This window comes from Vigna unguiculata, chromosome 3, assembly GCF_004118075.2.
Source record: "Vigna unguiculata cultivar IT97K-499-35 chromosome 3, ASM411807v1, whole genome shotgun sequence".
Lineage (NCBI taxonomy): Eukaryota > Viridiplantae > Streptophyta > Magnoliopsida > Fabales > Fabaceae > Vigna > Vigna unguiculata.
Genome location: NC_040281.1, coordinates 40,078,104 through 40,091,590, shown reverse-complemented (window position 1 = coordinate 40,091,590; position 13,487 = coordinate 40,078,104). Strand labels below are relative to the sequence as shown.

Below are 13,487 nucleotides of genomic sequence, written 5' to 3'. Positions count from 1 at the left end.
TATTAAGCGACAATTGCATCTAAAATTGATTGCGTGTTTATAAGATGTTATGATATAATTAAAGTATGTTCTTAAATACTTTTCTGAATAAAAGATTATAAGAAATAAGGAATTGCAAATACAGGAAAAGGGTAAAACTATTAAAACATTCAAAGTAACCGAATAAGTATAAATCAATTTGAAAGTGGAAAAAAATAAAGATATAAGAGAAAACTTATAACAAATTATGAATTTAAGATAAAATAAAGGTTTAATTAAATTTTGAGTATTTTTTAAATTTGAGTATTGTTTTATTAAGTTTATGTTTAAAATTTTCGTTATTGAATATCTAAAATATGTGTATTTTTTAATTAAATCTTCTTCGTTAATTAAGGTGACATAATAATAACTTAATCAAGTTTTAAGTTGTTCAGTGAAGTTTTCAATTGAGTTTCTAGTTTTTATTGAAAACTTTAATTTGATTGAATGTTCAAAATTTTTTATATTTTCCATTTAAGAAAGTGTTATCACTTGAAGTACGTGACTATTTGATTTTGTATGTCCAAGTAATCACAAATTTGGATAACAAACTTTGGAACTTCAATTATTTTTGTATCAAATGTTATTGATTATGTCTTGTCTCCACGTGCTTATTTATAAAATGAATTGGTCTCATTTCTGATAAAAAATAATAAAATTTGTTAATTTGATGGGAAAAACGTGTTATTATAAAGAATATAAATATTGTTTACCTATGATTAGGGTCAGCAACGGGACGGGCACGGGTTTTGCTATTCCATACTCATCCCCGTAAAAAAATTCATCTCCATTCTCATACCTAAACCCAACATGTATTAAATTTTTGACACATCCCATCCCCACCGGGTAACGGGTATAATCTCGTACCCATACTCATACTCATTTTCTTACTACTTCAATATTAATTTTAATTAATTTTCATAAAATAATAAAAAAATTATGATAAAGGAAACATAATATTATCAAATATTTAATATTAGAATGATGGTTGTTTCTTCTATATAAAATACTTTAAAATAAATTATAATTGTTTACATTTTATATTATAATACCAAATAAAATTTCTTGAGAACTAAAACAATTATTAAATTTGCAAATATTAATGAAACATAATTGATAAAATTTAAAAATATTTTTTAAAAAATATAAAAGAAAAACAAATATTCAAATTAAAATATAATTTAAATGTTTGTTTACTTCGATCTTTTAAATTCTAATAAATCTCTTTTTTATACACTAATAAAAATTATAATATATCATTTGATCAAAATGATACAAAGAACATAATTGATATTTTAAATGTTTGTTTACTTCAATCTTTTAAGTTCTAATAAATCTCTTTTTTATACACTAATAAAAGTTATAATATATCATTTGATCAAAATGATACAAAGAACAAATAATAATCATAATAAAAGTTTAAAATAAATTATAATTGTTTACATTTTAGATTATAATACCAAATAAAATTTCATGAGAACCAATACATTTATTAAATTTACAAACATTAATGAAACATAGTTGATAATATTGAAAAATATATTTTAAAAAATATAAACGAAAAACAAATATTCAAATTAAAATATATTTTAAATGTTTGTTTACTTTAATCTTTTAAATTCTAATGAATCTCTTTTTTATATACTAATAAAAGTTATAATACATTACTTAATCAAAATGATACAAAGAACAAATAATAATCATAATAATAAAATTTTAACATAAATCTTGTATCTTTTGAACTTCAATTATGTTGGATGGTGATAAAAAAATATTAATGACAATTACATTAAATTATTATATTGTAGTAAATAAAAGTTATTTATACAATTATAGTGAAAAAATTACAGTATGATTGATAATAAGTTAAAAAATAAAAAATAATTAAATAAAATATATCGAAATAGTATTCTACATAATGAAAATAAAAAAGAAATAAAAATATTAAAAAATTAACAAATGTTTACAAACAATTTGAGAGACTATTGAAAGAAATCGTACAAAAGAAAACAAATGTATAATTAAGGGTATGATAAGTTTAAAAATATCTTAGAGATCTAAGAAAACTTTTCAAATATCAACATATATACTCAGTGATTGAGAAATAACAAAAAATGTTTTAGTGAAATAAAAATGTTATTCAAATGAAACAAAAACTAATAATAAGAATAATAAGTAAATGATTTTTTTTTTATATTACCTAGTAAACGAAATGTTTATGCTATTAAATACTTAAATTGAGAGTATTAAACATTTTCATGTGAAAGAAAAATATACATTACATAAAAATATTAAAAAATAATAGAAATATTCAAATGTGAGACATAAAAAATTTTAATTAACATACATATTTTTAACATAATTACATAAAGGTTATGATAAGATGAAAAATATAATTGAAATGCGAATGAGTTTTATGACAAACCAAATAATTAGAATAAATAAAAAATAATATATATATATATATATATATATATATATATATATATATATATATATATATATATATATATATATATATATATATATATGTGTGTGTGTGTGTGTGTGTGTGTGTGTGTGAGTGTGTGTGTGTGTGGTTATTTAATTAATTAGGAATATTTTAATAATTTAAACGGGGACGGGTAATATGGCGGGGATATGTACATCCCCATACCCATCCACATACCAAATTGAAAAAGTCGAGGATTCCCCATACCCATACCCATACCCATACCCAATTAATGCGGGGATTCCCCGTCAAAACGGGGACGGGTTCGGACCATACCCACGGTGACGGGTTTATTTGCCATCTCTACCTATGATAAGATAAAAATAATAATAATAATATAACGTGAAATTTTCAAAATCGGAAAAATATCACAATTGTTATTCAACAATAATCAAATAATAATATTATGTGAAAAGTTGTACAACACATAAAAAATTCTCTCATGTCCTTTAATTCTAAGTATATTCACATTTTTCAAAACAATAATTTAACTGAAATCTCGCAACAGTTAACTACAAAAGTATAAGAAAATTCAAATACAAACTTAAAATGTCTTTGATTTGAGGTAATAAACATCATGGAGAGAAAGATATTTGTCCTCCATGAAGCTCCTTGGAAATGCTGCAACCACCAAAGTACCACTAGACTTTCCTGCACCTTGCCTGAAGCACAGCAGTCCTTGTTGCTCTACTGTTAACCTTCACCGTACACTGTGTGAGTTACTGCGAGCTCCACTATGAAAAGCTCTATGGATCCACACTCGCACCTCGTTGGAACTCCACAAATCCAACTGCAAATTCACCCTGCCAACATGACACTAATAGTGATCCTTCCATCAAATTTCTCTATCTCACATTTGACAACACTTGCAAATGTCATTGCAACTTCAGCAATCAATGATGATTCTTCAGCAATAAGGAATTCATTTTTTCTAATGTGGAAGATCAAACTAAGTTGCAACCATTGAGCATATTAAGAATATCTTATCGAACCATAAACTTTTGATACCACTTTGATGAAAAAATGCAAGAGCATGAAGAACATCATTATCTGTATCCTCGAGAATCATCCAACCAATAGAAAAATAAGATAAAAAACAATCAACACAAAAATATAACATGAAAACTCTAAAACCGAATAAAAAACCACGATCATTGTCCAATGACAACCAAAAAATAACACTCTGTGAAAATTTATACAACATCATATCTCTTGACTCCAAGTACACGCACTCTTTCGAGAGAAACAATTTAACTTAAACTTCACAACATTCTACTATAAGAAAAGTCAAATACAAATTAAAATATCATTGACTTGCGATAAGAAACATTTACTCCCTTACTTATCTCAAATAATATGAATCCAATTAACGACAAAATTGTAAACAATTTGGTTAGGAATGAATTTTTTTAACAAAAATTCAATTTAAAATTGTTAGAAATATTTTAATATAATGTTAAAAAAATAATTAAAATAAAAAACTTACTGTTACTGAAGTTTTTATAGACCTTTAATTTATGGGTTAATGGTTTTTATGGCTAACGACTATATTCTTATTACTATTTACTTCTTTGTCTCCATTTTCTACCTATAAATACCACCTAAGTGCATGACCCAACAACAACAGAAACAATAAAAACTAGAGTTGTCTAAAAAGTGTTCTTCTTTTCTTTTCTATATTATCTTTAAGACAATGGTGTTCATAAGGTTCGGAGATCCTTCGCTGCACTCGATCGATCTGACGGGTTGTTGTATCTTGGGAGAGAAACGCATATGATAAGAAACACATATGATTGTGAATTGATATATTTGTTTAGCCCTGTGCAGTAGGGACGTTTTCTCTCTAAAGACAGTGTTATGCGTGCCTCAACCCAGGATATTTCTACTCCTTACCTTTTATCTTTTATTTATTATTGTTATTATAATTGTTGATCTCTGATTAATATTCATTGTTTTATATATTGTCTCAGTATTATTATTGATCTAATAATTATTATTATATCATTTTATATTTTTATTATTATTAATATTATTTGAGTAATATTTTTTAACAAAAATAATCAAAATTGATGATATACTAAAATATTAGTTTAACCATTTTTTTCATGTTTTACGAAAACACCTTTAAATATTGACTCAATTGAAATCTTAAAGGTTTACCTTTTTTTTCCTTCTTTCTCTTTTTCATTCCAATTGCTGAGCCATTTCTTATTTCTATGTTCTGAAGGCCAAATTCTTTATTTTACTTGTGGTGTATTGTAAAATTGACAAGCCCATAGAATACTTTCTACTTACTCATACAACTTCTGCCCAATGGATTGATTAATACACCCACATATTTTTTTGTTAAATTCTTTGAATGAAAGCTTAGTCAGGGGTGAACTATTATCTAATTTATTGATTATGATATTCATTTAGTTTAACATGATCATGAATGATGATATGCTAAATTTTTTTTATATAAAAGAAATGGCATTTTATAATATTTTTTCTATCAATAGAAAAAAAATCTAAATTTTTTAAATATTTGATAAAATAAATTTTTGTAATAAAGACTAAAATACTCAATTTATATCATATTTACAAACTTAAATAAGTCTAAAATAAATTGTTAGAGAACTAAATAACGTGAAAGATAAAATACAAGAAATATAAATGGCAGGGGGAAAAGTATATGACAAAAATTTATAAAAGACAAAAGAAATTTTGTAAGAATATCATTCTTGATAATTTGTTTGTCATTTTTCCATTTTACAATACTTCTTAATAAAGTATAATTTAATCATCCTTAATTTCAACTAATAAAGTCAATCTATAAGCAATTTAAAATTTCATGTGCAACTTATAATGTTCCATGTCTTTATATGAAAACTCTATTGATTAGTATTTTGGCATAACTCGCATATTTCTTATATATAACTTTTTAATCATGGTTTTTCTTTCTTTTTCTTTCTAACTCTATATGAAAAGCAAATTATTTATACAGAAGACTCTTTTATCAACACTTAATCCATTATTTTGATATCCTTTTTATCTAAGTTTTTTCTTAAAGGACTTTGTCGATTTTGTTCCATCTTGTTGTTTTAGTCAACTAGTTTACTTTTACCCATTCCTTCCTATCAACATATACTTTCAATACAAATTTTCTGTAAAAACATACTTTATTTTAATGATAACCAACTCTACATAAATAACTTTTGTAAAAATGTTTTTAACATTATGAGTTTTTTTTTATAAAGCTTATATTAATTGAAAAAAAAAGTAAAGTAGAGATCCAAACTCACAATTAGTAAAAAAAAAAATGAGAATTATTGAAGATTTTATGGTTTTATTTAACACCTCGTACATATTAGAAAAACCATTTTTGACAATTCTAACAAAATTAACATGTGATATGACACTAATTATTACTCTTTTATTTATATTTTTTAAGGGAAAATATGTTTTTCGTCCCTGTACTTTCAGTTGATTTTGGAAATCGTCCCTGCTCGAAATTTGGTTACATTTTGGTCCCTGCGTTTTCAAAACGTCTGGTTTTTGTCCCTATTTTTGGACGACGTTAAAAACCTGTTTGCGTGGCAAACAACGTTCCACATCAATTGTAGATCTTTTGACACTTGTGCTGACACAGACACATGTCTTAGGAATTAATTTTTATTTATTTATGTTTTAGGTTTAGTTTTACTGCCCAGTGACATATCTATCGAGTTTTTAAACTTGAAGTGAAGTTCTATGGCAAGAGAGATATGAAAGAATTATAAGATAAAAATCACTTCTAGTGAGAATGGGAGATACAATTGACGAAGAGAGGGTTGTGTTGAACGAAGGTTAGTGTGTTGATGTTGGTGGTGGAGGAAGTAAATTTTGGGGAATAAGGTTTCTTGTTGTTCTCCCTTTCGAAATATGAAAGAGTTATGGATCGATTATGTTCAAAAAATATGTGGATGTGGGGAAAAACTATTGCTTTTGAAAGCCACCACCACGAAGAACAATGATAGATTTTTCTAGAGATGTAGAAACTGGACAGTAAGTAGTAAGTATCACTTTTTATAGTGTGCTGATGAGGAAGAACCTGTTTGTGTTAGAAATGGGCTTTAAGCCTAACTCAACTCCAAAAAACCAGCTTGTAAGGTGAGGTTTGCACCTCACTCGATAGCGGGTGGAATAGAATGTCTAAGAAATTTCACTAGGATATACTTTTTTTAAACAATGGCTTTGATACCATGTTAGAAGTGGGCTTTAAGCCTAACTCAACCCCACAAAACTGGCTTGTAAGGTAAGGTTTGCACCTCACTTATATACTATGAAATTGTCTTATCTCTAGTCGATATGGAACTTCCAACAGTTTGGGGCAAATTAATGGAGAAAAAAGAAGAAGAAAATTGTTCTGATAAGGAGAGAATGATTGTGGATTTGCTTTAGAAGAGTGTTAAGCTAAAGAAGAAGTTGATCGAAGAGAAAAAAATGGGTCAAATTAAGATGTGACTTTTCTTAGTTTCATGGGCATTTACTGTTATGGTTTGTGTTTTATTTGTGATGAAAATCAATTGTAACATTTAGTTTGTTCATGTTTACTCTGTAATGAATGGTGTTGAATTAAGATGTTAGTTTTGTGGGTGTTAGCAGTTCATTCCATGGAAGTCTTATTTATTATCAGTTTGTGGTTAATTATAAAAAATGACATATAAATGGTTAAAACTTTGGGCATTTGAAGCAAGACTTGACGGCATTTTAGTGACCAGTTCCTTATGAGTCCATTTGGAGTTTTTTTAATTCCCTTTGGCATATAATTGTGTCAAATTTCGGCGCATAATTATTTAAAATTTTGGCATGAAGTCGTCCATTACTAAGTAGTCCATAACATGTGTTGCAATATTCAGCACAGAACATCTATTAAGTGGTTCAATATGATATAGATATTCAACACACAACATATTAAATTACCAAGATAACATAAATATAAAACCTACTTCATTTCTTAAAACACGTGTCAATGATGTCTCTACACAGGTGTCAAAAGATTTGCAACTGATGTGGAACGCCGTTTGACACCCAAGCAGGTTTTTAACGTCGTCCAAAAATAAGAACGAAAATCAGACGTTTTGAAAGCACAAAAAATAAACAGTGATCAAGTTTCAAGCAGAAACCATATACAAAATCAACTGAAATTACAGGAACTAAAAACATATTTTTCCTATTTTTAAACACAAGACATACTTATTGCAAATTATGATTAAAAAATATTTATAAAAAACACAATACAGTGTAAAAAAATAATACATTCTAAAAATATATTAGTCACATTTTCCTAGGTATAAGTTTCATTATCGTATTACAACTAAACAAAATACAGGATAAAGAAATGAAATGAAACCAATGTTATCATTTCTGTCTGAACAAACTTTTCAAAAAAAAAAATAGCAGAGAAAACTAGAAAAAGTTACATGAAACTTCAACCAAAATTAAAAATAATTTATGATAAATTTTTTATATAATTTTGTAATAAATTTGATATGATTTACTTTTTTCCAATTTTTGTTGTCAAAGTCCAAATCTTCTATCGTAAGATGTAACTTCAGTCGAAGTCGAGTAAATACGATTAAATTTAATTTAACTTTTATAATTTATTAATGATATAATGACTTTACTTAGTTACCTTACATGTCACCTTAAACCTCGTATTATAATTAAATATATTTGATAATTTTAATTTTAATTTATAATAAAATAAGAAATATAAATTAAACCATCAAATTCATTTATTTAGACAAATCCTGATTGAATTTTTTAATATGATATCATTTTAAATAAATATTTATATCTCTCTATTCTTTTCTTTAAATTTTTTATTATTTATATCTTTTGTCTTTACAATAACTTTCAAATCATTTATATATATATATATAGATATATAGATATATACACATTTATCATATTAGATAAAAAATAACAATAAAAAACTATACAACTATTTTATTTTAGTAAAAAAATATTTTTTATTTAATTATTGTAAAATAACCATAACCGACCACACTGTACAGGAATGAAGAAGCACGTATCTATGATTTGCAGGTGAAGCAGAACCCTCTCTTCCCAGCTATATCTATCCCTAAGCATTGGGAGAGTAATTTGGTTCGTAGCAACTCAATTCAACCCACTAATCACACACCATGCAGGTACACTCTTTTACCAATTTATTCCCGAGGCTGCAATACAATTTTTTATTTTAATTTTCAATTTTCCGATCCCTGGGTGAATTGGAGTTAAATAGGGTTTTTGAATTTTTTATACAAAAATTAATTTGGGCGTTTTATGCAGGCCAGTGATAGGTTTAATATCAACTCTCAGCTCGAGCATCTCCAAGCCAAATATGTTGGAACTGGTCATGCGGATTTGAACAGATTGTCAGTTTCGCTCTCACTCTTTTTTCCCTAAAATTCATTCTCAATTTGTTTTTTTTTTTTTTTTATATTCTTTATATAAATTATTTGCCAATTGTTTGTTTTTCTTGCTTGTATGTGTTTGCAGTGAGTGGGCAGTGAACATTCAACGTGATAGCTATGCATCATATATTGGCCACTACCCTTTACTGGCATACTTTGGTATTGCTGAAAATGAATCTATTGGAAGGGAACGCTATAGCTTTATGCAGGTTATCTTTCTCTCTGGACATAACTTTTTTCTTTTGTTTCCCTTCAACTCAGTTTCATTTTTTGTTCTACTTTATAATAGAGGCGTCTTGTCTTCTACCTCTGATATTGAATCAGGTCTTTATCTATATCCACTAGTTTGTTTCACTGTCATCTTAATAAAAGATAAATGCTAGCAATACATTATTTTTTTCAGTGTTCTACTGTATTGGGAGAGTTCATGAACGAGGAGTGGGAACAGTTACTAGTGTAACTGAATGTTAATTTTGCCCAGTAGCATAGACAAGAGTGCGTTGCTAACATTATTTTAGAGTTAAATATATTTCAACCAAACAGGTTGTCTATGGGCTTTTGGGACAAAGGTGAAAAGAAAATCACTTGTTACTTGTAATGCTTTTCTGATAAAGTTGTTGAGTGCTGCTGTTATTGTTTGCTTATTGAGGAAGTGAACTTCGTAACCTTGTTGCATCCCTTTATTATTGTTATTTTGAATACCACTAATCCTGTTATTTTAGAGAGGCTGTCCTTTTTTATTTTATTTTTTCCATTTTTATATGTGAATTTGTTGTAGGTACATAGTTCTGTGAACTATAGATAAATGTTACTTGCTTATTAGTTTGCTATTTCTTTTCAGAGAGTGTTGTTTCTGATAACTAGGATACAAGTAATCAAATAAGGAAATTTGTAAAGACTGCTTGCACTATCATGTTCTATTATCAATTCAAGGGTCATTGGTTTCTATATAGCAAATGCATAATCAGACTTGTAGCCCAATATCCTAATTATGGGATTTTTATCTGTCTATTCAACGAAATATCCCATTTGGACTTACCATGTTCTGATTATTTGCAATCAGCAACTTGCTCATCTGCTAAGTACGAGTGATAATTATTTACAACTCTTTGTTAATTACCCCTGTTTTTTGGAGGGTGTTATTTTTGTGAATGGTGTTCTTAGCATTCTTGTCTTTTCTTTAAATTTGTCCCAGTGAGCTTGTGCTTAATTTCCCAACACTAATGTAAGACTGTGTTTAATAAATTTTGCATTCCTTTGTAACCATGAGAACCAGGCTATAGCTTACGCACTGTAAACGTGCAAAAGGTTTGCCTCAGTTTTTTTCTCAGTAAACCTCACAAATCGGTGGTGGCATGTTGCTCTGAACATTCTGAATGTTGGAGTGAAAGATAGCTAAAATTATAGAGAGTGATGTATAAAGAGACTGAAGTGGTAGAATAATGGAAAAGGTTTCTGTTATAGAGAATGAGAACACGGAGAATGTCCTTTTTTTTAATCGAGAATACTCAGTTTACAATTATCGTTCTCAATCAACTGCACTAATTTTCTGCACTCTACCTAACTCTTGCCTTATTAACTTCCTAACTAACCAGTGCTTATTTTTGTTCCTTCTCAAATAAACTCTCTGGATCCTACCCACCATATTATGTTGAGGCAGGAAATGGGTCTCAGGCCCAATATGGGTTGTAGATCTAACATGATGGATCATACTCTTGTATCATAAAAAATATCAAACAGTATCTTGATTTTATCCTATAGAATATCTACAATATCTCACCGCATCTCATCTTAGATTGTCTTATCTTCTTAGAGGGGTTTATGCTGTCTTTAGGAAGCTATGTGCTCTTTAGTATCTAGAGTCTATTGTTAGCATAATTAGATAAATGAGGCTTAATGCTTGTGTATAATTAAACCTGTAAAACATCCCAATATGAATAGGGTATTATTCAAATTCTTCCTTCGCTCAATAAAACATCATAATTTCAACACATACATTCATAACAGTGACCACCCAATGCCACAATTAGGTAGCATTTGAGCAATGTGAAGCTTCTTAATTGGAGATATGGGATAGGAAAAACACCACCCAATACCACAATTAGGTAGCATTTGAGCAATGTGAAGCTTCTTAATTGGAGATATGGTATAGGAAAAACATTACGGAACAGAGCTTTGTGGTGTGTCTGAACCTGCAACATGTTTATTCATCCTAATCCTATCAAGAGGTAGGGGACCTTAGAATTCTGAAAGGAATTAGCAAGAAGTATAATTTACAATTATCTAAAGAGTACTTATAGCACGAGACCCTTCTCTGATTTTTTCTTGTCATGTTAACCTTGTCTTTGGTGTCGTTGTTTACAACTCGTCCGTCATAAGCTATTCCTTATATGACAAGTTCTATCTTTTGTGCAGAAAATGCTCCTGCCTTGTGGTTTGCCTCCCGAAAGAGAAGAGGATTAATCACACAGTACAGTTTATATAGCCTTTCACATTTTATTGTGATGTGTTATCTGATGGAGGAAACAGATGGTTGTGGCCTTGATTACATATTGTAGTGATCTTTCTTTAGCTTGTGGGTGCTTAAGTATTTGTTAAGGAGCTTGGAAAATTTTCAAGATATGTCAAGTTTAGTTTATTCTTGAATCGTAAGTTTGTCTGTGTTTCTTAAATGGTGGCATCCAAGAAAATGTGATTCTCCCTTGAATGACTTTCATAACATGCACAATTTTTATGTTGCATTTTGAGTTTGAACTCAAGGAACAAGGTACACTACTTGCTAAGTGTATTGCTTGCATGTATAATTGTTAGTTAATATCTGAGTTTTTATCAGAATATGTGGCAAGTTAGATCATATAAGTTAATTAATATTACCACTCAGCAACGGATCTTAGTAATAATTGTTTTCTTCTGAATTTCAATAATTCAAACCCAAATTTGTGTAGAACTTGTAACTCTGCATTACCTAATTCTTTTAATATAAATTGTATTTTGTTTTATTAATATATCACCTTAGTAAATATTGACTTATTTTACCTACCATGATATATAGTTTTTTTTTAAATTATACTTTTAATATTTTATATTTATTTGTTACATTCATTTTTACCTTTAATCTTTTTAAAAAAAATATTTTGGTTCTTTATCTTTTGGTTATTTTTCTTTGAGATTTGGAGGAATTTGGGCTATTCAAAATAATTATTATTTGATTTTGGAACATGATTGGGAACACATTTTGAATGATTGAAATATGTTTTTCCATCCATCAAATGTAGTTGAAATTGGTAATTAAAAGTTACTAAAATTTTTATGACAAGGAATTATATCTTTGTAATGAGATACAAATGATAAGTAAAAATTTATGAAAAGATGTTGGTGCTCAAAGATCATGAGATTAGAGATATCTTTGTGATGAGATAAGTGTGCCCAATCAAAATACTATCAAGTAGATATGTCTAATTGTAAATGACTACTACATAGAGATAATATAAAGGAGATATGTGTTCTACTTCTTATATCGTCAATTGGAAGTCACAATAAATTTAGAGTTAGAATCTGGTTTATCTGCTGAGTGTTGAGTTTTTTTTGTGTTATTCTTTGTTTAACATTAAAAATAGTGTTTTAGTCACTAACACAAAAAAGTCTTTTAACGTCCGATATTTTCGACCTTTGACGTTTGTCCAAACACCGACGTCGTACTGGGTGACGTTAAAATAACGTTGGAAAACAAAACAGATGTCACTTAACGTCGGGGCAATAGGGGTCCGACGTTATCCAACGTCGGGGCCAAAAGCAGCAGACGTCAATTTTCGCGCTAAATGGAACCAAAAAACAGAGCAATTTGACTTCTGTTGGGCTCTGACAGACGTTAAATAACGTCGGCCACAGTAAGCTCAGACGTTAAATAACGTCTGTCAGAGCACCACCAGACGTTAATCTGCTCTGTTTTTTTTTTTAATTTGGTTGTTTTTACAACATTCCCACACCTGAAAATCAGCAAATTTCCAGAACAGTTTCATAATAATTTCAGCACAATTATGGAGTTACAGTTATATCTAATAACACTTAAGTTTCAACATATATTCTAAACTAATATACACAATTCCCATTAATCTTCTTGCTTGTTACACTAAACATTACAAATAAAATAAACACATATCAAAGTCATAAGTTGACATACAAAAATTAATAACTTTAAACTAAATGAGTTCTAACCTTTGAATATAATACTTTAAGTTGTTGGCCTCTAGGCTTACTCACAATTCTAATAAAATTTTGGAAACATAAAACATATGTTAGTTTTTATAACTAAGTAGATACATAGGTTATTGAAAAAAATTAATACTTACTTTTGTAACATGTTTTTCAAAGTAGATGGAATCTTCCTATTGCATAAATAAAACCATACAACCGTGCATTGTCTTGAAATGATGACACATAGTTGCCAATGATACCTACCGTCAATCACAAGTACTTAGCAGAAATAATTAATAATACTTCATAAAATATTACTAGAAAAAAAACATACGCATCAA

At 28.2% G+C, this 13,487-nt stretch overlaps 1 protein-coding gene across 2 annotated transcripts; it reads left to right on the top strand.

Moving 5' to 3' along the window:
- Positions 1-8,527: 8,527 nt before the first annotated feature.
- LOC114176572 (uncharacterized protein At4g14342) lies at positions 8,528-11,784 on the top strand. Of its 2 annotated transcripts, XM_028061652.1 has the most exons (4): positions 8,528-8,685; positions 8,828-8,913; positions 9,038-9,161; positions 11,368-11,784. In XM_028061652.1, the coding sequence occupies exons 1-4, from the start codon at positions 8,680-8,682 to the stop codon at positions 11,413-11,415; spliced, it is 264 nt and encodes an 87-aa protein (XP_027917453.1). In that variant the 5' UTR covers positions 8,528-8,679; the 3' UTR covers positions 11,416-11,784. The 2 variants fall into 2 exon arrangements, with proteins under 2 accessions (XP_027917453.1, XP_027917454.1); XM_028061653.1 differs by lacking the exon at positions 8,528-8,685 and having other exon boundaries at positions 8,822-8,913.
- The last annotated feature ends 1,703 nt before the right edge of the window (positions 11,785-13,487 follow it).